The 23722-nt window shown below is 36.8% G+C and overlaps 1 protein-coding gene across 1 annotated transcript in view; it reads left to right on the top strand.

Moving 5' to 3' along the window:
- Nucleotides 1-23110, top strand: part of ADAMTS19 (ADAM metallopeptidase with thrombospondin type 1 motif 19) — a 148542-nt gene extending 125432 nt beyond the window's left edge. Inside the window, exons 22-24 of the mRNA XM_065656283.1 lie at nucleotides 425-577; nucleotides 19938-20115; nucleotides 22809-23110. Of these exons, the coding sequence (XP_065512355.1) occupies nucleotides 425-577; nucleotides 19938-20115; nucleotides 22809-22960 (483 nt within the window). The 3' untranslated portion in view covers nucleotides 22961-23110. The remainder of the gene's footprint in view (nucleotides 1-424; nucleotides 578-19937; nucleotides 20116-22808) is intronic.
- The last annotated feature ends 612 nt before the right edge of the window (nucleotides 23111-23722 follow it).

The raw sequence follows: 23722 nt of genomic DNA on the forward strand, positions 1-23722 counted from the left end.
CAGTTTTTCTGAAGTTGCTTCATATCTTGTTCTTATGAACATTAATTACATTTTCTTTCATTATTTTTTTTTCATTCATAGGACAAAGATTGCCTAGTATTTTCAGTGTAATGTTTTGCATTTGCTTCATCATAGCTTTTCAGATGTTTTCTTCCAAAAGCCCTTATTTTCCTTAAGCAAATAATTGTTGATATAATCATATATTTTTAGGTGAAAATGCAACAATTGTTATCTGCCCCATGAATAACTTTTTTTCCCTTGTTAGTTTTTAAGAAATCCAATGTCTACGCAATCGAAGACTCTAAGTCAGGAAGTCACTGAAGTCTTGAAATATTTATGTTAGCCTGGTAGGGGTCATTAGAAGGGGATAAAATGGAGGAACTATGACTTTTGTAGAAACCTGAAAAACATCTTTTTCCAACAGTGCTCTGTAAAGTGTGGTAAGGGAATACGGCATCGGACTGTGAGATGCACCAATCCGCGCAAGAAATGTGTTTTGTCCACAAGACCTAAAGAAGCAGAGGACTGTGAGGACTATTCCAAATGCTACATCTGGAGAATGGGAGACTGGTCTAAGGTAAGGCATCCTTGATACTAGTGCCCCACAGCATAATACATTTTGCAAGCTGAGTTCTTTGTAAGAATTGCTTTTATCAGAAGTGTGGGAGTCTCTTGGTTGAGGGAACGATAAGATTAAAAAAAACCAAAAAACCCACACCAAAATATGTAGTCACACTGAGACCACAGTATAAATTACAATCAGGAATATAAAGAAAGCTAGAGATCAGTCTTTAATATCATGCAAATCTGGTATAAATTTACTGTTGTCAGTAGACGGGCAGATACCTCCAGAAATTGCAGCTCACTCCAACCTCACAGTTTGAACATTTCATTAATTTGTGTTTGCACATTTTATTTGTGTTTCCAATAAGTTACACCCTCCAGCCTTATAAGGTATAATTTTTAGCCTATTAAATTTCCACATAGACCATTTAATATCTAGGAAGCATCTATTACTGTCTATACTGAACATTTGATGTAGCTGTCAGTACATTATTTCCTTGGCATATGGGTTTTGATTTCGGTGAGGTACATAAGCATAGGCCAAACTTTAACAGAAATTATTGGTTAGATCTGTGATTGTATGTGTTATTGGACTGGGACCTTGAATATCTGGTACAGTTTCGCATATCCAGAACATGCAGAAATACTTCAGTTCAACCTCAGGAGCCACAGTTTTCTCATGCCATATCACAGACCACACTTTAGCAGAGATTGTAATTTTTTTTTTCCTTTCTTCTCTTTATAACATTGCACAGAACACTTCTACTTTTAGTGCCTAACATTATTGAAGCAGCTATTAACTTGCTTGTATGGAGAAGTATTTAATATATTTTTAGTTGTCTTTCTTGTGATGTAACAGCTGGAAACAAGGACTAAAGCCAGCAGCGTATGACTAGCCAGCCTTCCAAGAATTAGCTGCAAGTACTCTGTGGGCAACTAGTATTTCATAGAATTCTGCTTGGGAGCTCCCATTTTATGACAATGGGGTACAAATTGTTACTATCACATTACTATTTATTCTGTTTTCTTTTTTTCACATTTAAAGTATAAAGGGTAGTGTCAAATGATTTTTTTTTATATAGTGGAGATCATTTAAAATGTTTGGAAATATTTTGGAGCAGTCTCACAAAAACTGGAAGATAGCCCCCCTACCCTAGTTACTTCAAAAGCACAAACTAGTGTAACCATTAATTTTTTAAACAACAGAAGCAACAACACTTCAGCAGCAGGGTGACTTTTACAAGAAGATGTGTTTGGCAATAAAGTTTAGTATTTGCGTTTTCATACCACAGAACTGCAGTAAAAACCTGCATCATTTACCACTGGCACTAGAAGGGATTAGACTATAGAGAAGTGATCATCTGCTTTCTTAGTTGAAGCAGTCATTGAAATCAAGATTGCTGAGGCTATATGAAGACGTTAAAACAGTTGCACACTGCTCCCAGTGCCCTCTGGAGAAAAGAAGAGCTGTATTCTCTAATTTAGTACTTTTCACAAACATCCATGTCAGAGAAGAATATACAAGAATTACTTCTTCCTGGTTAAAATTTACTGAGGTCTTGTATGTTGTGCTTTCCTCCTAGAGTCAAGGCTGTAACACTGTCAACTAAATTGTACTTTAAACTTCAAAATTATAAGATGAGGAATTATTTTATATGGAACTGAGAAAACCTTTTGTACGGTTAACATACGGCCTGACTGTCACTTGTGCAGCTGAGATTTTCCAAGATTTATACCAAAAAATAGATACTTAAATTTCTCTGCAGAGACATGAGTTCAATTTAAAGTAAACTTGGATTTCTTTTTTTTAAACTTGTTACTATTCTGTTCCATTGCTAGAGTACATAGCAACGTGAAGTCATGGCATACGTGTTAATATGTCTGCAATAGGGGAAACAAGTGGAAAGCTCAGAGAAATGTTAATCTTTGCTCACTGTTTGTTTCTAACTCAGAGATTCAGTGCAGCTTTCTGTGCTCACTGTTTTTACTCTTCAGGATTGCTCTTGACATTGACAGAAGGCTGTTTCTTTGAGCAGTGCCAAATTCCCCCAAGCTAATGCCAAGACTTGGCATGAAAAATTTAAATGACACTTCTCACACATTGAAACAAGAGGCTTAATGTGATCCTTATTGGCTTTGCTGCTCTGCTTGAACTCCAAAGGCATAATTTTAAATGATGCTTAAATTGCACTATTACAGAAAAGATAACATTATTAATAATCATAGTAGTGCTGTAATGGAGATAATTTGTTTTAGAGGTACAGTCACATAGAAATGAAATAATTCTTCTGCTTGATGTTTTAACAATAATACCAAGATCAAAGAAAATTTGACCATGATTGCAAGCTCCAATATGTCAATAAACACATCCATCCTTCTAAAACTCTGACTTAATTTACAAGTATGCTGTATAGCCTGGACTGTATGCAGCATTAAACTCCATAATAACTCGTAAGTCAGCAAGGTGGCTCAATATGCTAAACATTGCTGTTCTTACCATCAGTTGGGTTCTGTGTCTGCCCTCGTGAGGAAAAGGATTATGATGAGAAACTAAAGAATAAAGGCTCAAACTGAGGCTTTGGAGCCAGAACCTAGCAACATTTCCAATTACATTGTCTTTTCCCAGTGAATGCTGTCCTTGGAATACCATACTTAACAACATCAAAGTTACCTTTGGATGAGGAAAGCTCATAGCTCTTAGCTACCGTAGTGCCAGTTAGGGTGAGGTGTAGCTCAGTCTTGTTAGCAGCAGTGTCCTGTACCAAACTGTCTATTGCAACCCATTTCAAGGCTATACAAGGACAGAGTCATGTTCAGAGAGATTCATCATCCAAGGATAAACAAGTAGATAGGGGAGACATAAAATGAAATGCATATGAAGTACATGTTAACACATCTGCCTGGCTTACTAGAGAAGTTCACATCACTGTAGAAGTCATTCTCCAAAAATGTCTTAAATGTCAACAGCATAGGGTGCTTGAAGGGTAAGTCTTGGGTACTTCACTTTATGTAGGAAGCTGTGGTTTGGTTTTTTTTTTTTGCTGCTATCTAGAATCTTCAGAACATCAGTGGAATAAACGAAGCAGGAGAGGCAGGATGAATTTTGGAAGGGAGAATAATTTGTAGAGTCGGTTTTGAAAATAATAGTTAAAAGCTTAAGTTTGCTATGATATTATACTGGAAACATTTGGAGAGATTCAGCAGGAGATAATAGGATCAAAATAGTGGGAAATAGAGTAGAATTTAGGAACAGCCATTTGTAAGATTCAAAGAAATATAAAATATGTGTCTATAGGAGACCAGAGAAGATAACATGGTATGAGTTCTAAAAAGACATTTGGCTATGGAAGCTGCAAAGAGGATGCATTCATTAGAAACTAAAGAAGCAGCAGCAGCAGCAGCAGAATTTCTAAATAGTATCTATGTGTTATAACAGAGATGCAGAGGAGTCAAATGCGACATCTGGGATGATGGTCCTAATAGCTGTGATGGTGTTTTCTTTGTCTATAGCTGAAGCGAAAATGGGGAACAAAGGTTAAGTGAGCCTGAAAGGACACCTGAAGCAACTGCTTGGTTTTTACACGAATAACTCCCAGAATTCATGGCCTATTCCAAATTATTTGTTTAAGACAGTACATGCAATGCTCTATAGAAAGTGTGTGTGTGTGTTGGGGGGTAAGTCAAGTCTCCAGCTGTTGGGGGAAGACAAGGCAAACTCAACAGGTCACAGGGAGATCTCCCAGTTGAGTGATACAAGAAAGCAGCTGTCAGTGATGATTACTACTGTCCCAAGCAAAGAACATGTGAAAATGGAGAAACAAAAAAAATATATCTTTTTGTCAGCTGTTCAACACAATGAGGCATTCAACCTTTAAACTGTGGGCTTAAATATTTAAACAACCTCTAAATTTCCATAGCAAGTGGACTCAACTGATTTCATCTGCTTCAGTTAAAAAAAGAGAATTTGGATAATATTAATGTTATAGTTTTAGTGACAAGGTAATTAGCCTTGGTTTGATTCTTTGGATCCACATCCAAAATTGTTAGCTCTTTTAGATTCCAGGAATGGAACACTGCTGGCCAAAAATATGACACTATTAATAGATTTATGGACAAAGAAATGATGTGACTTTTGTGAAATAATAGAAGTCAAAATAATACTGACATCACATTAATAACTTTTATATTGACTTAACTATATAGTTGGTTTCCAGCAAATGAGGTATGTCTTTGTTTCAGAAAAAAAGTATGAGCGAATAATATGGAAGAAGTCAATAAAATGAAATGAGAGTGGGGAGTTTTTTGTACATTTCTAACCAACCGTGTAATATTAACACAGAATAATAGAATAGCTTGGGTTGGAAGGGACCTTCAAAGGTCATCTAGCCCAACCCCCCTGCAATGAGCAGGGACATCTTCAACTAGACCAGGTTGCTCAGAGCCCTGTCCAACCTGGCCTTGAATTTTTTGTTTCAGAGAAAGGGTTTTTTTAATAGATCAATGTACTGTAGTATTTTGCCTGGAAGAAATGTAATATCATGTGAGTTTCCAGAAAAATAGAACAAGACCACCCTTCATAATAGGCAAAATCACTGATAAGACTGGAAAGGATTTTAGAAGTAGACATTACCCATTTTGCACACACATTAAATTACACATAAATGGGAAATTCTGGTATCTGTAGCACATTTAGATCTACTGGGACAACTTTTCTGATTTTCTACTACAAGTGTCTTTAGGTAAGCAGAGTTTTTCAGAAAGCCAAACTGGAATCAGAAGGTAATTATGGGTGGATGTTATATTGTCTCTTGAATGGCATTATCTCGAAGTGGAGTTATATTAGGAAAAAATTAAGTTATGGTGTATCAATGGTATGCATCAGGACTGAGCCTTGCTAAGCCCCACAGGAAAACAAAGCAAGAACAAATCACAACAAAAGAAGCATACAGTTCCTGCTGAAAGATGCTTGTAGTCTTACCTGAGAAGTGACATGGTAGGGGGAGAAATATACAATCAAATAGATAATGAAAAGAACAAGAAAGAAAAAACATTTTAAATCCATCTGATAACAGCTACTCTTTTTATACCTATGTGTCTTCGGAGAGGGTCTCAAGTAGAAGGTGCAGCCTTTTTACATTTGTTTTGAACATTCCCTTCAAGAACTAAACAAATGGGTGCCCATAATGACCTTCTCATGAAGTACAAGAGATGGTATAACGCAAAAAAGAAGGGAGACAGATGAAAAAGAAGCAAGTCCCATAGCTAGAAGAGGATGCCTGGAAGATGGCAGCATGTAGCAGAGGCAAATACAACCCCATGCTTAAGTAAGTCTGTACAGCCACAGTCTTGCTGCATAATCTTCAGCATGCTGCAGGATGCCATCTGAAAGAGTGCTATGTGGAAAGAGGAGATTCACCTACATAGCTACTGTTGTTGCCTGAGAAAGAAAAGTGTAACATAGATGAGTTCAGCAATTGTATGAAATTGCTTTGGACTGTGCTGATTTTAAAGATTGGTTTACAGGGAGACATGCTGAGATGCATGCTAGCAACACAAATTAGTGAAAAGGTTGACTTCTGAGTCACTTTAATAAACATTACTGATTAAAGGAAGTCTAGGAAATTCCAGAAAAATAGGAGATCCAAAATATACCTGAACAAGCTGGGTTTTTCTTACTCTCTGGTAGTGGAAATAATGCTGCTAAAATATGTAATTAAGAACTTTATAAATAAATGACATTTTCTTCCACATATGACCAGCAATATTTCAGAACTAAATATTGTTAGTATTAGTATGCAGTCATAGACTTTTAAGCTTTGGGGAAAGGTTGTACAAATTTTCTGGGCACTCCATATCCTCTATGGTTCTACTTATAGCTTGAAACCATAGCTACAAGTGAAGCAGTCTGGCTGCTATTTGCCTTACCAGTGTTAGGCAGTACTTAAAATGGACAGGTATGATTGACTGGACTCTGTCTTACTAGTGTGAGAGACATGTACCTGTATCTGTATCATCAAAGCAGACTTTTTTTTCTAGTGAAGCAGGAGTTGCTGTGTCAGTAGGCATGAATTTTAAAAGACTTTTCTCTATACAATGTAGCCCATTTTGTCTTAAGTTGAATAGACTGTAGGTATCCATGCTGTACACATAATATCTATTTTGCTGTTTTCTGTTGTTGACAAGTAGCTGTCCCCTTAGTTTCTGTAATTACCTTCTTTACTGGTATTTTGTCTAGCTGTTTATTGAATTTCCAGATTGCCCAAAAGGATAGGTAGCTGCGATAGATATTTTAGTGGTATACTGGTGATGGGGTTTAACCCCAGCCAGCAACTAAGCCCCACACAGCTGCTTGCTCTCTCCCTGCCCCTGGTGGGATCAGGGAGAGAGAGAATCAGAAGAATAAAAGTGAGCACACATGTGGATTGAGATGAGGACAGTTTAATAAGTAAAGCAAAAGCTTCATACACAAGCAAAGCAGAACAAGGAATTCATTCACTACTTCCCATGGGCAGTCAGGTGTTCAGCCATCTCCAGGAAAGCTGGACTCCATCATGCATAATAGTTACTTGGGAAGACAAACGCCATCACTCTGAAATCCCCCCTTCCTTCTTCTTCCCCCAGCTTTATATTCTGAGCATGATGTCATATGGTGTGGAATATCCCTTTGGCCCCCTTGGATCAGCTGTCCCAGCTCTGCCCTCTCCCAGCTTCTTGTGGACCTGGCACAGCATGAGAAGCTGAAAAATTGACTACTACTTAGCAACGACTAAAATATCAGTGTATTATCAACATTATTTTCATTCTAAATCCAAAACACAGCACTATACCAGCTACTAGGGAGAAGATAAACTCTATTCCAGCCCAAACCAGATAAATGGATTCAGAGATCCAGGGTATCGACTGAGCTTTGTGATCTGACGCATTTCTTTCCATACAAATGACTGTGTTTGAAGAAATTATTCTACCTACAGCCTTACTGAAAAGTGACAGTGTGGGCAGCCTGAAAAGTACTGATTTTATCTGTCAACATTAATGGCCCTCTTCAAATGTGGTAAACAGAGTCAGTAATCAGGAGTCCAAAACCTACATATGTAAGATTTCCAAAATGCTAATTTATAACAATTTTTGACATTTTAAAAATCATATTTGACTCTACACAATGAGGTAAAAAATTGAATGTCTAGAATGATGAGAATATTTTTCAAACATTCTTTAAAATTAAAAATTAATTGCTTTAGCTTCCCAAAATTAGGCTGAAATGTTTTTGTGAGAAGTGGATTGGTCAAACAAGATACTGTCAACTGGGTAAGTTCTTGGCGTAGCTTTTTTTGGACCAACTAGGTGGAAAGTTCCTTGAAATTTTGCAGAGTAATACAAAGGTATGGCTTCAGGGAGAAAGTTTGGTTAAACTGTTATGCATCATGTCATTTACTTAACATCTTCAGAAAGAGAAAATCATACATGTACATTTGTATTACAGCATTAAACTTTGATACTGGATCTTACTTTTAAGAGGAGATGGGGATTACCTTCAAGGTTAAAAAAAAAAAAAAAAAGATAAACTAGAAAGCTAGAATTAGGAAAACAAACAAACAAACCCATGGTAGCTATAATTATTAGAGCTAAAAGTACAAGTAGGATATTGAGGCTTGCTCCGTGCTGTCTTTCAACATTTGGACATTGTGATCTCTTGGAAGAAACAAGGCCAGTCGAAGGAGACAAGTTCACACCTAGCAGGAGATGTGTCGTGCAGCTACAAAGGCAGAAGTCACAGAGCACAGCAGCAGCAGCTTCCCATCACCTCCTTTTCCACTGCCACTGTCTTCCAAGCCATTCTAGTCCAGCCTAGATGAGGAAAAATACCGATTCCCAAACTTTTCTTTTTCTGAGCCGTATAGTGCCAGGCCAGGCATTGCTGCTGCAAGGGAGTTACATATTTGCAGATATACATATAAACATATATTTAAATAAAGAAAAATATTCTTGGGAATTGCTGAATAGAAGCAATGTCTTATATCCAGGGCTTCGCTATGTGCTTTCTCAGAAATGCTTACCAATTTTTTTTGAGGGCTGTTGGGATCTTCAAACAATGTATAATTTGGCAGGTAGATAAGTGGTGCTTTACCAGTGAAATCTTTACTCTTAATGCACTGCTATACAACCATTACAATGCAGAACTTTCATCTAAAAAGATTATTCTCAAAAAAATTATATTAGATAGGCACAACACTAACCATCAGAATTCCTGTGTCCCAAGGAGCTATGCTGAATTTATGTGCAAAAATTACCATCACATAACATCTCAAGTAAATAAGAACGGAGCTAGTGTAATTAGAAGTAACATTGGATGGCAAAGTGGGGACAGGACAAACAAGAGCAGCAACTTCTGTTTTGTCTTCTCAGAATTTCACTTAACTGAAATGAATATTGTATGAATATGTTTGTACAGTCCATTCTACAAAAGGATCTCGAGTGTCTTTGCAATAACTGATTATGTACCTGAGTCCACATTGTAACGCTGTCTCAGTAAACAAACTGGAAGACACTGCAGTTTATCTGACTTTTCATATCTGGTCCCACAGTTTGGAGGAGAACACCAGTCCCCTGACTTTTTGAACTGCACACTTTTTTTACCTTATCAGTGTAGGCTTTTGCTGCATGTTCATTACTGTAACTTCTGCCTTCATGTTCTTTCTTGCTTTTCCTTAGTGATACACATCAGGCAAATAATTCCATTGGTCTGTTCGTGATACTTTCTCTGATAGCTGATAAGTAGTTCCAAAGTTGTCAATGTGTGCAGTAAAATTCAATTATTCTGTTCAGTGCTGAGACTCAGTCCAGTGGGTGTTCTTTTGCCTGGTGTATCTCTATCTCTAAGATCATCACTCTGTCTTTCCAGATGTTTTCCCGAGCATCTCTAACTGTATCATCTGCCAACGTGTAACTTGTTTAGACAGCTCACTTGGGTTCTGTAGAATTTATGTAATCCTTCTGCTCTTGTGGGATCTAATTGATTTTTGTGTGTTGGAAAATTTTTTCTTTCATGCATTTTTTATGCTATCTTTCATACAGTTAATGTAGATAATACTGCTTTTTCTTGTGATAAACTTGATCGTCTATGAAGTCCTCATTTTGTCACAAAAGTACTTATTCTTGGTTTTCGTTATTTTGTTTTAATCTGTGTGATTATTACTTTTTACTGTTTTCTAGCTTGTAGCTAGTTGCTAGCTGAAAATACTTTAAAAATATAATTTATAACTAATTCTTGAAAATTTCTTTTGAAATAATTGTTTCAAATTAAATCCTGTGATTTCTGACTGGCAAGACAGAATCAGAATAGCTACTTAACATTATTCATCTACCAGTTTTAAAGAATTACAGGTAATACTACATATTTTAAAATACTCTAAGAAATACTTTTCTGCTTTATGTATGCTGTTTCAGGCTGTTGTTCATAGCTTTATGTTTAATCTCCAGACTTCCCTCATCTAATCTTGCCACAAATACTTCCAATAAAGTTGACATAAAACAGAGTTCACCCAAAAGTAATGATCGTTCTTTGGTAAGTTTATCACAGGACAACAACTCAGGTCAACGTTGTCTGTTTGCTGGCTCTCTGACAGCTCCCTCAGGACAGTTATGCTTTTGGGTGACCTCATCATACATAATGGAAATGCTGCACTTTAGTATGGTTTTCCTACTGTTAAAAAAGTTAGAATAATTTTCTGGAAATCCATTTTCTGACAATTAAAAATGCATTTAGATATTCTGAAGAGAAAATTAACCGGTGGAAGTGGTTTTGATAGTTTTAAGTTATTTTTTACTTCATTTTCTCTGTTTCTCTTTGAAGGTTTTTATTTCAAAAGTAATGACTCGTATGTGGGATCATGGTATTTCAGCTTAAAAAAAAGTCCTTAGGTTCAGTTTCCTCATAAACTCTCAATTTGTTGCCAGGGTTTTTTTATATATTTCATATCCATTTAGCTGTGTTATGTGCTATCACTTCAGATCTTCATGATTTAAAATTTGGTAGATATAGTGAATAGAAGTACAGTCCTTGTTAGGGATGAGCTCTTTCTTTTACTTATAATACTACTGGAAAAAGTTGGGAGTGCCACTTAAAGGCAAATGCTTGATTTTATGTAATACAAAACAGCTTTTTGACATTTTTTTAATTTCTGAAAAGTAAATAGATAAAATATTAGAAATTTTGAAGAGAAAAGGGTTTCTTGGAGGTTTTTTCCCTCCTATGACACTTTCTTTATGTCCTTAGTGCATTCTTTGAATCTTCTTTTCATCAGAAATGCCATAATCCCTTAATTCTGGTGCTGATGAGCTATTCCTATGGAACAGCAGGTCAGCATTGTGAGATATGCTAACATTAAATTATATACTCAAAGGCTAATATTTCAAATTCTTTTTAAGAGTTTATTTTCATCAGTCCAGAATGATGTACTCCAACTATTTCATCAGAAAGATAAAGGTAATTATGAGGTCATCAAATCTACCAGCTTCCAGATTCTTGTTTGCATGTTTGATAGTTATAATGCAGTAATATCTCAGATATGAAAGTGTGAGATGTAATATTGTCTTTTTCATCACTAAGAGCTAATGGCAGTAAAATATATAGTATGCCATATAAAGAACCTTTTATGAAGTGTTGGCTGTATAATATGAAGTCTAATCCACTACGTGTGAATCCTCTTACAGAGTTATGAGTTGCATCTATACAACCAGTTTCATCACTTGATTCTAACAAATAATGGTCTCCTTCTGGTTTCTTTGCTGGCTTACTTTAAAAATAATATACAGCCTTAGGCAAACCTTTTCCATCTTTAGAATTGATAAAATATCCATAAAGACATTGAAAACAAGCCATAGTTCTGTAAAAGTGCTGTTGACTGGAATTGTTTGTTTCCTTGTCTGGCAGGTAGAGATCCTAAAGAAATGGTGCTTATACAGTTTCCTTTCACTTCCCTCATCTCAGAATATCACAACCATCACAGATCTATTTTATCGAAAAAATCAAATTGAATATTTGGTTTCAGCTTTGTATCTGTATTGCCTTTAAAAACCATGAAGAAGAAATACAATTTACAGAACTGGGAAGATAAAAGCTAAGGCTTCACATCACCAGGAAGCATGGAAATATAATGTTAAATATGGATCTATAGAAAGTATAAATACAAAATGGAAAATGCTGTGAAAGTAAAGTACATCTGGAGCATATAGAGAAACATGGCTTCCTATATCTATTATGGTGTTACAGTTTTTGTCCATGCTTAAACATAGCTCATTAATGATGAGAGAAAAATGCTGATATCTTGCTTGATGTGGGGGGTGGGGTGGGAATGAGAGGCTGTAATACAGTCTGTTGTTTTTATGGATCAGTACTCCAGATTGCCATACATAGAATTTTTGCAGCTTAATGCTGAAGTTTGGTCTTCACCTTGAAGTTTTCAGGAACTTTTATCTTAGGTTGTTTGGTTTGGTTTGGTTTTTTAATAATACAATCATAATCAGTTTTCTGCATGTGGAGGAAATTAAAAACTTCATGATAAAGGCTTTTATGTCTGTTTAAAGCTGGTGGAAGAATCCACCAGAAAAAAAATCCCTTCCCTTTTGCTCTTCTTCTGGTTCCAGAGGGATCCAAATCTATCATATGTTCCACATCGGAAAACTCTTATCCTTGCAAGAAATTTTCCCTTCAGAATTCGAGGGTCTTCTACCTGTTCCTTGCACAGTCCAGTGAGAAGTATATTGCGGCATGAGCCTTCCTTGAGCCTGAGGAGATTCTTGTTCCACCAGTACTTCTCTAAGCAGGCTTCCTAAATGAGCTAATAAGTTGAAGTGTCCTAACAAAACAAACTAGTTTCACTGGGAAAATGAAGCTTTTTAAATCATGAAGTGGTGACTGTTTCACTAGTTCATCCAAGAAAGATATTGGGGAACTGAGCCTGAGTTTCAAATATGAATATACTACTTCCAAGCTGAGTCCAATGAGTCCGTTAAGACTGAAACCTATCAAACCCCACTGTTCATTCGGAATAAATGAGTAACGATATTCTCGAGTGTAGATTTTTATATACTGTCCTTGAAAAAATTATTTATTTTGTGTTGTTTCATTAATAATCATATTACACCAAATTGTACGGGGTTTTCCTCAACCAAATTTTACTGGTAAACTTTCAGTTGCATCTTGTCATGTTACCAAAGGCGGTTTTACAGCATCCACCAAACAACTGAATTGTTCTGCATGGGAAACTGAGAAAGACTTAAAAAAAAAAAAAAAAAAAAAAAGAGAAAGAGAAAAGAAAAGTCCAGATTCTTGAGATGAGGTGGAGAGTGTTTCATACATAAGAACCCTGTCTCTAGCCCAACTTATCAAAGGTGAGCTGGGGCTTGGTCTGTCTTAGTTTAAAATCTTGTCTCTTTTGAACAGTTATCATAGAATCATGGAATAGTTTGGGTTGGAAGGGACCTTCAAAGGTCGTCTAGTCCAGCCCTCATGCAATGAGCAGGAAAATCTTCAACCAGATAAGGTTGCTCGGAGCCCCGTCCAGCCTGGCCTTGAATGTTTCCAGGGATGGGGCATCTACCACCTCTCTGGGTAACTGGTTCCAGTGTTCCACCACCCTCATTGTAAAAAATTTCTTCCTTGTGTCTAGCCTGAATCTCCCCTCCTTCAGTTTAAAATCATTGCCCCCTATTGTATTGTAACAGACCTTGCTAAAAAGTCTGTCCCCATCTTATCCATTACTAATTCTTACTGCAGAAAGAAAAGCTAGTAACAAAAATGATGAGGGAAAACAAATTTGAAAAGAGAAGAGAAGAGAAGAGAAGAGAAGAGAAGAGAAGAGAAGAGAAGAGAAGAGAAGAGAAGAGAAGAAAAGAAAAGAAAAGAAAAGAAAAGAAAAGAAAAGAAAAGAAAAGAAAAGAAAAGAAAAGAAAAGAAAGAGAAAAGAAAATATTAATAAGAATAACTAAACTTGCTAAACTTAGGAGAGACTAACAACAGAATTTTTTCAGCTGAACTTAGCATAAGTTCTGAATTTTAAATTTGGCATTCATATACTGAGGTGTTGGGTGTGTCAGAAATGAGAGACAGAAAGACCTTCCTGGAAATGATGCATGGGAGGAGTCAGACTCCATTTTATGTTTGGATACATTAGTCGCTCTTTTCGTATTAGTTTCTTCATACACAAATGCTTTTATTTAAAAAAAAAAAAAAAAGTAAAAAAAAAAAAAGCTCAAATAAACTGCAGATTATTTGCTTTATTTAGTAACCTTTAAGAATATTGCTAAACTCAGTATAAAGTCTTTGTTGAAAAAAATACACTCTATCTACTACCTGCCTTCAAAAGCAAACTTCATACATGAAAAGATGGCAAGCATGTCAGGGAATATAAATCTTGTTGCTGAAGTTTGCTTGCTATCCTTGTTTCACACTCACTTTATGAAAAGGTTGAAACAGCTTAAATGCTGGAACTGATGAACCTATACATAAATGATTAGGAATGCTCTGCTAATAATTTCCAGTAGAACTCATCACTGAGTTTCTTTATGAGCACATCCCTCTCTACTTCGAATGCTACTTAGACTTGTAAAAACCTTTTACTGAACAATCCATTTATTCTTGAAAATAAATTGTACAAGTGAGTTCTGTTAATGTTGTCTCAGATTGGGTTTTTCATTGTGGATTGTATCAGACTTTGCAGTGATTGCCTGTTGTCTTGGCAGAAAGATGCATTTTGACCGTTACTGTCTGCCAGTGACAATTTTTCCCTTAATTTAGGAATTCCTACTTCTTATGAAGGCCAGCTGGAAGCAGCTAAGGCATTACAGCACCTTCCTCAGCTGTTGGCCTTGGGAGTATGTGTTCTCTCCAGAATATATATCTTTGGCAGGGAACAGAAAGAAGGAATCTTGGGTAACGGGTGTGCATGCCAAGCATAAGGATTGTTATATTTAACACCTAAGTTTCTGTCCTTGAAATTATGTCTAAAAGAAGTTCAAAAGTAGGGCAAAATTCAAACAGGATGAGTAGATTTTATTTGAAAAGAAAATATTAAAAAAAAAAAAAAGCTGTTAACTATATTTATCCAGGAATATTTTTTTCGTAATTTTTAACAGGAATGTTTTACATGTCTTGCTGCTTGAACGGTTCTACAGTACCTTTAGGACTGTGTCCAAAATGCACAGATTAACAGCCACATAAAAAAACCTCTGGCTGAGTATTAGAACATTTAGTCTAAACCTACAAACACAGTTGTCCTACAGGAATTTTCAATAATCAGCTACATGGCCTTAAGTTGTAGGTCATCTGAACAGTCAGAAGTAAAATGTAATTAACCACCACAAAAATAAAGTATAGCATGTGCAAGGTGGGAGGTGGGAGGGCATGGGAAGAAGAGCTATAGAAAAGTATCCTGCATTGATTAGTAATAAAAACTGTGGATTGAAGTTAATCTGGGATCTGCAGAATTGATGCAAGTTACTACAGATTGGTTTGGAGTGGGTGTTTTCTGTAAATTTTATATACATAAGCTTTATATTAATCCATATGTATATAAAATCATGGAAAACAAGCAGTTTTGACAGATAATTTTCTGACTGAATTCACTGCTTGATATGTAAAAGTGAAAGTATTTTTTGTTTCTTGTAAGGTGAAAGTTTTGTTACAGTTTCAAACATGGAAAGTCCAGAAGTATATAGAAGCTATGCCACTTTAGCTACATACCACAAGTGCTACCTAGAATGTGGCAACTGCACATCCAGCGAGAGGTATTTGCCTCAGGCTGAATATTTTCAGTGAGAGAAATCAAAAAGTGAGGCAAGCTTAGGAGACAGTTTTTGAAGAGTTTGCTGCAGCTAGAATGTATACATGCATATGCAGTAAAATGACTATCAAAACAATGGTCAGAGCTGTTGCTCTGAATTGCATCTAGCTGGTTTGCAGCAGCTGAGGTGTCTCCTAGTGAAATTTGACTAAGTCCATACCTTTACAGGGTGAAAAAGAAAAATATTATGGATGCCTTTTATCCTCTAATATTCAGGGTCTGCTCTTAGTTATACCAGCAGTTGGCTGGTGTGTATGCAGCAGAAGTTTAGGTTTAAGACCCCTTCATAAAGACGAAGAGGAGTCTCAGTCTTTATCTGTGTAGCTAGCAAATGCACTGCTAAATGCTATACCTGAAGTGTGTTTTCTCTATTTCATACTGTTCCATACTACTTTGAATGTGAGATAACATAGATACAGTAAAAAGATTTCGTTTTTTTAATCTTCTGGCTTCCAGTCAGTAGAATTCTTAATTTTGAAGTCAGACGAAACCAGTGCTGCTGATGTGTGAACAGGGAAGAGCACAGCTTGACTTTCAGATGTCTGGTTGATTTTAAAGCACTGGTGGTTTGGAAAAACCTCTCCATACTTGTAAACTGGTCAGACTGTCTTTGAAAGTTTTGGATTGTGAGTCAGAGCAGTAGCCTTGCCTCTTCACATTTTCCACCAATCATGTTTCAAGATTTTGTAATGGGTTTTATAAAATAAGAATAAATACAAAGTTAAAAATCGGTACATTTCTGCGAAAAGAAGATAAATCAGAAGGCAATTTTTTTTATTTCCTGCTTTGCCACATATTTCCTATATGAACCGAGACATTTCATTTTATCATCATTTAGTATCAGTTTCTTCCTCTAGAATGCTAGTAAGTAGGTCATGCAAGACTAAAATGGCTCGTTTGTAAGATGTATACGTCTTTGGATAGAAAAGTACATTGCAATGCTTGCTAACACTCTTTGAAATATCTCACAAAGGCTAGTATCTGCTCAGTCATTAAAGGGATGTTAATTCAACTATTAAGATTTTAATGCCAAAGTCTTGCCAAATTCTGCATAGAAACTCAGGGCCTAAACACTGATTAGTCGAAAGAGAGATCTGTCTGCTTGTTGCATGTAGTTCTCAGTTGCAGTCACGAGAAGCTTTTGGGCCAGAGTTCATTTGATATAGAGATGTGACTGCCACCTGAGTGCTCTGACAAAGGCAGCTGCATACATTAATTGCTATGCATTATCAATTAGCAGATAAAACATTGGAGCCCATTTTGTCAGCAGAAGTCTAGTGTCTTCAAATCCCATTCTCCCTCCAGTACTCCAGATAGCTAGGTTGCACCTACTCATTTTAAGATAAACAAAGGTTAAGGGCAGATAAATTATTTTTAGGTCTTATGTACCGGATCCACCTGCCTGTCTTCTCCTCCTCCTCTGTATCTGATAAAAGAAGATACATACATACTGCAAGCTCGCATGTTCTCTCGCTTTCATTAATAAACATGCAAGTTTTTCACTGAAGGGGAGAAAATACAATAGTGTGTGCAAAATTACTCTAAATTAATATCATTCTGGTAATCTTTAAATATTCTCTTCACCTCACTATCTTCATCAAGTTGTCATCGTAATACTACCTTCGTAATTCCTTCATTCTCAGGTTTAGGGCTTTTTTGAGTGGTTGAGATTTTTTTAATTAATTTTGCTATTCCATTGTTTCACTTGCTGTTCCATTAAAATATTCCAAAGGTAAACTTCTCTGAAATAATGAAGAGAGGAATCCAAGAATTGGCTGGAATTTTGGTAAGATTAAGATCAATGTTCTGGCTGCTATTGGTGATTAAATTTAGGTATGTGTATGTGTGAGTACACGTTTACCATGTGCATCATGTTGGCCATTATAGGAAATGAGATTATTTTTAGCTGCGCAGGGAAAAGGCAGAGAATTCAGGAAAAGGAATTCTATTGAGAGGCTTTTTCTCATGAAATTCGAAAGCAGTTTACTAAATTCTAAGTTGATTACAGACTTCTACTTTGAAAATACTTCAGTGGTAGCTGCATTCCCTCCTTTACTTACGAAAATGAGCATATTTTTTCATAGGTAAAGCTGTAGTTGCTATTGAGTAGAAAATTATGTATTCATAACTGAATGTCTTTATATGCCTTGGGTCATGCAGGCTGTACCTGATTAAGTTTGCAAGAAATTGTAGTTCTTTATTGACTTTACGGAGTCACTCCTGATATACAAAAGTAAAATCAAGTCCACTTGCTGCCTCTATAGAACGCCAGCATTTGATTTAATGTGGTTAGAAGTTGAAGTGTGCCTTGGACCTTGTTCAGTCCCTTGTGAAAACACCCTTTAAGTGTGTATCCTAGTGTCTTGTACCTCTCTTGAAGTCTCATGAGTCCAAAAGACATGAGTCTTACCTCTCTTGATGTACATATTTATGTGCAAGCCGTCTGTTTACCATTTAGCATGTGTAAATCTTTTCTCCAAGTAACAGTGTTTAAAATGTCACTCAAAAGCACATAAATAACAAAACTAAAGGGTAAAAACCCCTTTACTGTATCCTACACTCAAAATTTATTCTTTTTTTGCGGAAAACTGTACTTCTTCATCTCCATCCTGAGACAGGATGTTTGGGAAACCTTTTTTGTTATAACACCCTCTCCTTGTCTTTCTCATTTCAATGTTTTTCAGCTCCTTCTTGAAGCCTCCCAAGGAAATATGTTCTGACTATGTAATTCCAATTTTTTAGAATAAAAATATTTGCAGGATTATGTGGGTAGCAGTGGCATACATTTTCAGCCAGTGCTGATATCATTCATTGCAAGAAATTGATTAGTATTTGAAAATGTCCTGGTCATGGTTTCTCTTATCTTTCCCCATACCACTTCTCTTTCCCTGTACATTCTCTCTTCCCCGTACGGGCCACCAATTAAATCTGTCAGTGTTTAAAGCAAGGTGACAATAAACCATGGCATCCCCCCACCCTTTTTCTTAGATAAGAAAAAGTGATAAGAAGGAAAAAGGAAGAGAGACTTCAAGTTGGAAACGGTTTAAAGGCTTTACTAATGTTACTAATAAATAGAGAATATATATACAAAATATACAAAACCCAATCTTGAGTGTCCCGGGGTAGAGCAGTGTTTAACCCCTCCTGTGGTGGGCAGAGCTGGCGTGGCTCCAGCACTGCAGGGCAGGCACCCAGAAGTCATGGGCAGAACTTCACAGCAAATCAGAACTGGATTCTGGGATGCAGGGCCATTGGGCCTAGGATCACAGGCAAACAAGCAGGGTCCTCTCTAGATGCCGGCCATGGTCGAAGAGAGCGAGACCCTCGTGATCTCCCACCTTAATATGATGTGGATGGGATGGAATATTCAGTTGGTCAGTTTTAGTCACCTGTCCTGTCTGCCCCTCCTGTAAACATGCCCCTCTCAATTATGGGGTATGTGGTATCTTATCAGTCTTCTTGGCTGTCATAGCAATAAATCTAAACATGAGCTTCTTCAGTATTCCATTGGTCATCTAATCAGTCTTTGGAGCACAATGTTGACAAATCATGCAGGCAAAATTTCAGAAAAGTGCAGTTACTTAGAAGAATTTAGCTGAAAGGAAAATTCACTAAAAGGGAAACTGGTCTTGTTTTTAACAAAAGCAGGACAGTCCTCTATAGTAAATTTCTCCAAAACTTCATGAAATTTATGGGTACTTGAGTCAAAATCATTAGCAGGTAGGAGCACATTGCAATATATTTTTTTAAATGATTTTGTATTTAAAGCAATAGAACATATGACAAGGGACACAAAAATAATTCTTGCCCTGTGAAATTTTGTTCAGAAAATCAGTGAAGGGGAAACAATATATTTTGTTGGTGTAGAATAAGTTTTGTATGCATCTGTACAGCAATCCTTGAGTTTTCATACTAATGTGTTACATTACTGTGATAGAACATTACCATCATCACAGTGCTCGGCTGTTTATTTTCTCACTTCATCCTCTGTGGCAACAAGATGGGAAGGTTGATTAAAGGCCAGGCGGCATGCCTCAGTTATGCACATTTATTTTGTGGGACACGTGGAAATGTGAAGCTGTGACACAAAGACAAGAGGCATATACTCTGCTAGTAGAAAGAGCGCTATTTTACTGGCAGAAGTAATGGCTTAATCAAAAATGCTTCTCTCTCAGTGTCTGTGAGCATTTTCCTCCATCATCCTCATTTCTAACAAGAGTAAATTAGGATACAGATACAGGAGAAGAGCCCTTGCGTCCTTCAGGCATATTGGTGCATTTCAGTTTAATCTCAGGCTCTACAAAATGGACCTTCACAGAAACAGAATGCTGGAATCAGTCCTTCAGTAAATACTGCCAAGGTATTTGTGCTTTTTAAATTGATTTTCATTTAGCTAACAGAATGCAAGGCAGAAATCTTGGAATGCTGACAACTGAAGAAACAGCTACCGACTTCACCTGAACTGGCATCTCACCTTCATGTTTACTGGCAAAAATAACTTTCCAATGAATATCTGTCTTCTGTGTGTTCCAGTGCTCTGTCACCTGTGGCAAAGGGATGCAGTCCCGAGTCATCCAGTGCATGCACAAGATCACAGGAAGGCATGGCAATGAATGCTTTTCCTCAGAAAAGCCTGCAGCCTACAGACCCTGTCATCTCCATGCCTGCAATGAGAAAATTAATGTTAACACAATAACATCACCCAGGTTAGGTAAGCAGTCAAAATGATACATTCCTGCTGGAAATATCTTCTTAGTTCTTTTTCTCCATAGAGTAATGACAATCCCAGTTTAAAAACAGAGGGCTAGGGCTCAGGAGATGTAAATTCTATGCAGAGACTCATCTCTTTGCCTCAGTTTTCCAGTATGTACATCAGGGACTGTACCTCAGAAATGGTGAAGGGTTTTGCTATCCAAGGAAGGACTATATTATGGGACTGGGTGGTATTACGGACAGAAAACGTCCTAGATGAAAATAGGTTTTTATTAGAGCTAAGAATTTAGTTTCTATATAATTTGTCCACTCAATTTTATCAAGCATTTCTAACATGACAAAATACCTTGTTTTTTCTTTGAAAGCTCTGCAAACTACGTTCTCATTATATTTGTGAGATCAAGGAGGCCCTTATTTGTTCCTCAGATACAAATAGCTCTTTCCACTTGTCTTTGGTTCAGATGTCTACAGTCTATGCCTGATGGATTAGGATGTGTGAAGGAAAATTACTAACATGAAGAGATTTGCTGTTCCTGGAGGAACTCAAGCCTCTGTTGATCTTCAGCAAATTATATTACTGCACAGCTACAGAACTGTTAGTTCTGTTAATTGTTATTTCCTAGTGGATTGTTGATGATGGTCTTACCATTAGCTCCCTAAAACTTGAATCTGCTTCATGAGCATGACTGGGGAATATTCAAAGGCTTGCATTAAGACAGCATACCCTTTCCAGATGATTTTCCAGAGCCCTTGCTAAGATAAACCCCCCTGTCAAATAGATTACTCCTGCATGGAAAGCAAGTCTAACATTTCAGGCTGTATGTAATCCCTCCTTTGAGTCAGTGAAGGATATTTCTTTTTGAAGTTTATAACCCTTAAACATTTGTGTAGTAGTCATTGTTTACTTTTGCTGGACAACGTGGCAGCTGTTGCTTATGGCTTTCTCCTCTGCTATTTCACTGTTGTAAGGTTGCCCTTCGTAATTTATCTTTCTTTGTTCAACCGATCTCTCAGAAGCTAGAGGCCATCACACCATCACCGACACTCTCCGTCTGGTGAGGTACGAATAGTTTTGTGTCGCAGAGTAAAATGAACCACAAAGCTTCACAAAAAAATACAGCCTCAGATTCATTAAAATTTGACTTAATGTGAAGTGCACAAAAAAAGATTGAGCTATGTTGTCCCTGATGTTAGTAATCTAGGGGTCAACCCCATCGAGCAGGAGTCAGAATCCAGTCTGATAGAAACATTAATATCTCAAAAATACATTATGTAGTAGTTAGGGATTCTCAGAGTTAGAAAGTAGCAACAGACTACTAATAGACCAACATGAATAACTGGGTGAAGAACTGAAAGACAGGAAGATAGGGATTAATAGCCTGACTTTAACATGGAGGAGGGAAGACCTATTGGAGTGATTAAAAAGAAGGTGATGCAGTCAGACTAGTGTATTGGAAGACAATTAAAAAACTAAAATATATATATATAAACCCACAAATTTTGAGTGTACTTAGAGAGGATAAAAAGGTCAGGAAGGTAAGAAATGCACAGTACTTGTGCATTTGAGAAGCACAAAATGCAATAATTGGGCCTGCACAAGTATGTTTGCCAATACTTCAACAGTCATTGATTCCATACCACAAGTTTCATTTTTCTAGATAAGACGGATTTGCACTGTGTACCATGAGACTTGCTGTCTTCAGACTTTACAAGAGTGCCTCATAGCATGGCATCTGTAGCTTTCAAGCTAGCAAGACAATGTATTTCTGTTCCTTTGAACAAAGAAGCCTCACAAAATTAAAGGACTAGTAGATTATTTAACCTACAAAGAAAGATGATGTAAGAGATCATGTAGTTTTGTTCAGTTTCCATTCATTGACAACATGGCACAGAGTCATGATTTCTTGATCAAAAGCTGAATTGGAAAACCAGCAGCAGTCTCCATGCTTTTATCCCTACATTTCCCTACCTGCCTCTGATTTTAAAAAATCTACTTACAGGTGTCATTGAGAACTCCATTCTAATATTATTCAAGCTGAAGCCTCCTGTTTTTCCAGTGGCAGCTTCTGTCTCAGACTGAGGGCAATTTCAGCTGGAGCTGCTGCTTCATGAGGGTCTACTGGACCTGGCTCTGCTGAACCCGGCTCTGCAGCCCACACCTGGCCCTGGCCCCAGCCTTAGCCTGCCTCTGTATAGGGCAGAAAGGTGGATTTCAGTCTCTCTTGAGAAACAGCTACATGACATTAAACAAATTAACTTCAATACAACTTAATCCAATTTACAAATTAAGCTGGCTTTAAAAGGAGGATTTTTTTCTTTCTTTCTTTTGTTGAATATCACAGAATCAGAATCACAGAACAGTTTGGGTTGGAAGGGACCTTCAAAGGTCATGTAGTCCAACCCCACTGCAATGCGCAGGAAAATCTTCAACTAGAACAGGTTGCTCAGAGTCCCATCCAGCCTGGCCTCAAATGTCTCCAGGGATGGGGCATCTACCACCTCTCTGGGCAACCTGTTCCTATGTTTCATCACCCTCACTGTAAAAAATTTCTTCCTCATGTCCATTCTGAATCTCCTTTCCCTTCCCCACACACACTTCTGCTGTCATTGTCACCTTTGCTACCTGATTCTTCACTAATAAATGTAACAGTAATGTATATTTGATTTTGATATGTTGTTGTTGTTTCACAGCTGCTTTAACATTCAAGTGCCTGGGAGACCAGTGGCCTGTGTACTGCAGAGTGATAAGAGAGAAGAACCTCTGTCAAGACATGAGGTGGTATCAGCGGTGCTGTGAGACTTGCAGGGACTTTTATGCGCAAAAAATGCAACAAAAGAGTTGACCTCTGTCAGGCTGACTGGCTCTCAGCTCTTTGCAATCTTATTATTTATAAACACACACACGTGTACACACACACACACACACACACACATCCTTCTTCAGACCAAATATTATCAGATTACATATAATTTAATCAAATTAATTTATTTTTGCCTGCCAGACATCCTTAATTGTTTTGGTTAGACAGCCAATTTGTTTTATCCTCTGACGTTTTCATAATTAATTTTATATGTATGGCTTTGGATACATTTATCAGAATTTTTAAAAAATAGTAACTAGTATTTTAAATGTTTATTTTCAATAGGGTCATCTCTCTCTTGCCAAAAAAAAAAATCATGTTAGCTTGAATTTATTTTAATTTAGCTAAATAGTTTTGTTGTATATGGAAATAAAGCCCTCTTTAATTTTATTATATTTTTGGCATTCAGAGTCAGAATGATCTTGTGTATTTTGCAACAGATGTTGAGGTGAGTAAGCTAACATTATTGAACAGTTTATTACAGAATGTATTGTGAATTCAGTTCATTTAGAAACACACTAAAGGGGATATTCTACTGTAACTTATATTGTAAACAGGAAAATTAAAATAGCTAAGTAGGGATTTAGATCATTCTTATGGACTCATACTTGAACACAAGTATTGAATCAATGAAACACTGTAGAGATTTACACTGAATCACTGTTGCACTGTTTGAGCTAGTGTAGAGAAATGCAGTCCTAGAACTTGTACCATCCTATGAATCCACGTCTGTACTATTTTAAT

The sequence above is a fragment of the Caloenas nicobarica genome, chromosome Z (assembly GCF_036013445.1).
Source record: "Caloenas nicobarica isolate bCalNic1 chromosome Z, bCalNic1.hap1, whole genome shotgun sequence".
NCBI lineage: Eukaryota > Metazoa > Chordata > Aves > Columbiformes > Columbidae > Caloenas > Caloenas nicobarica.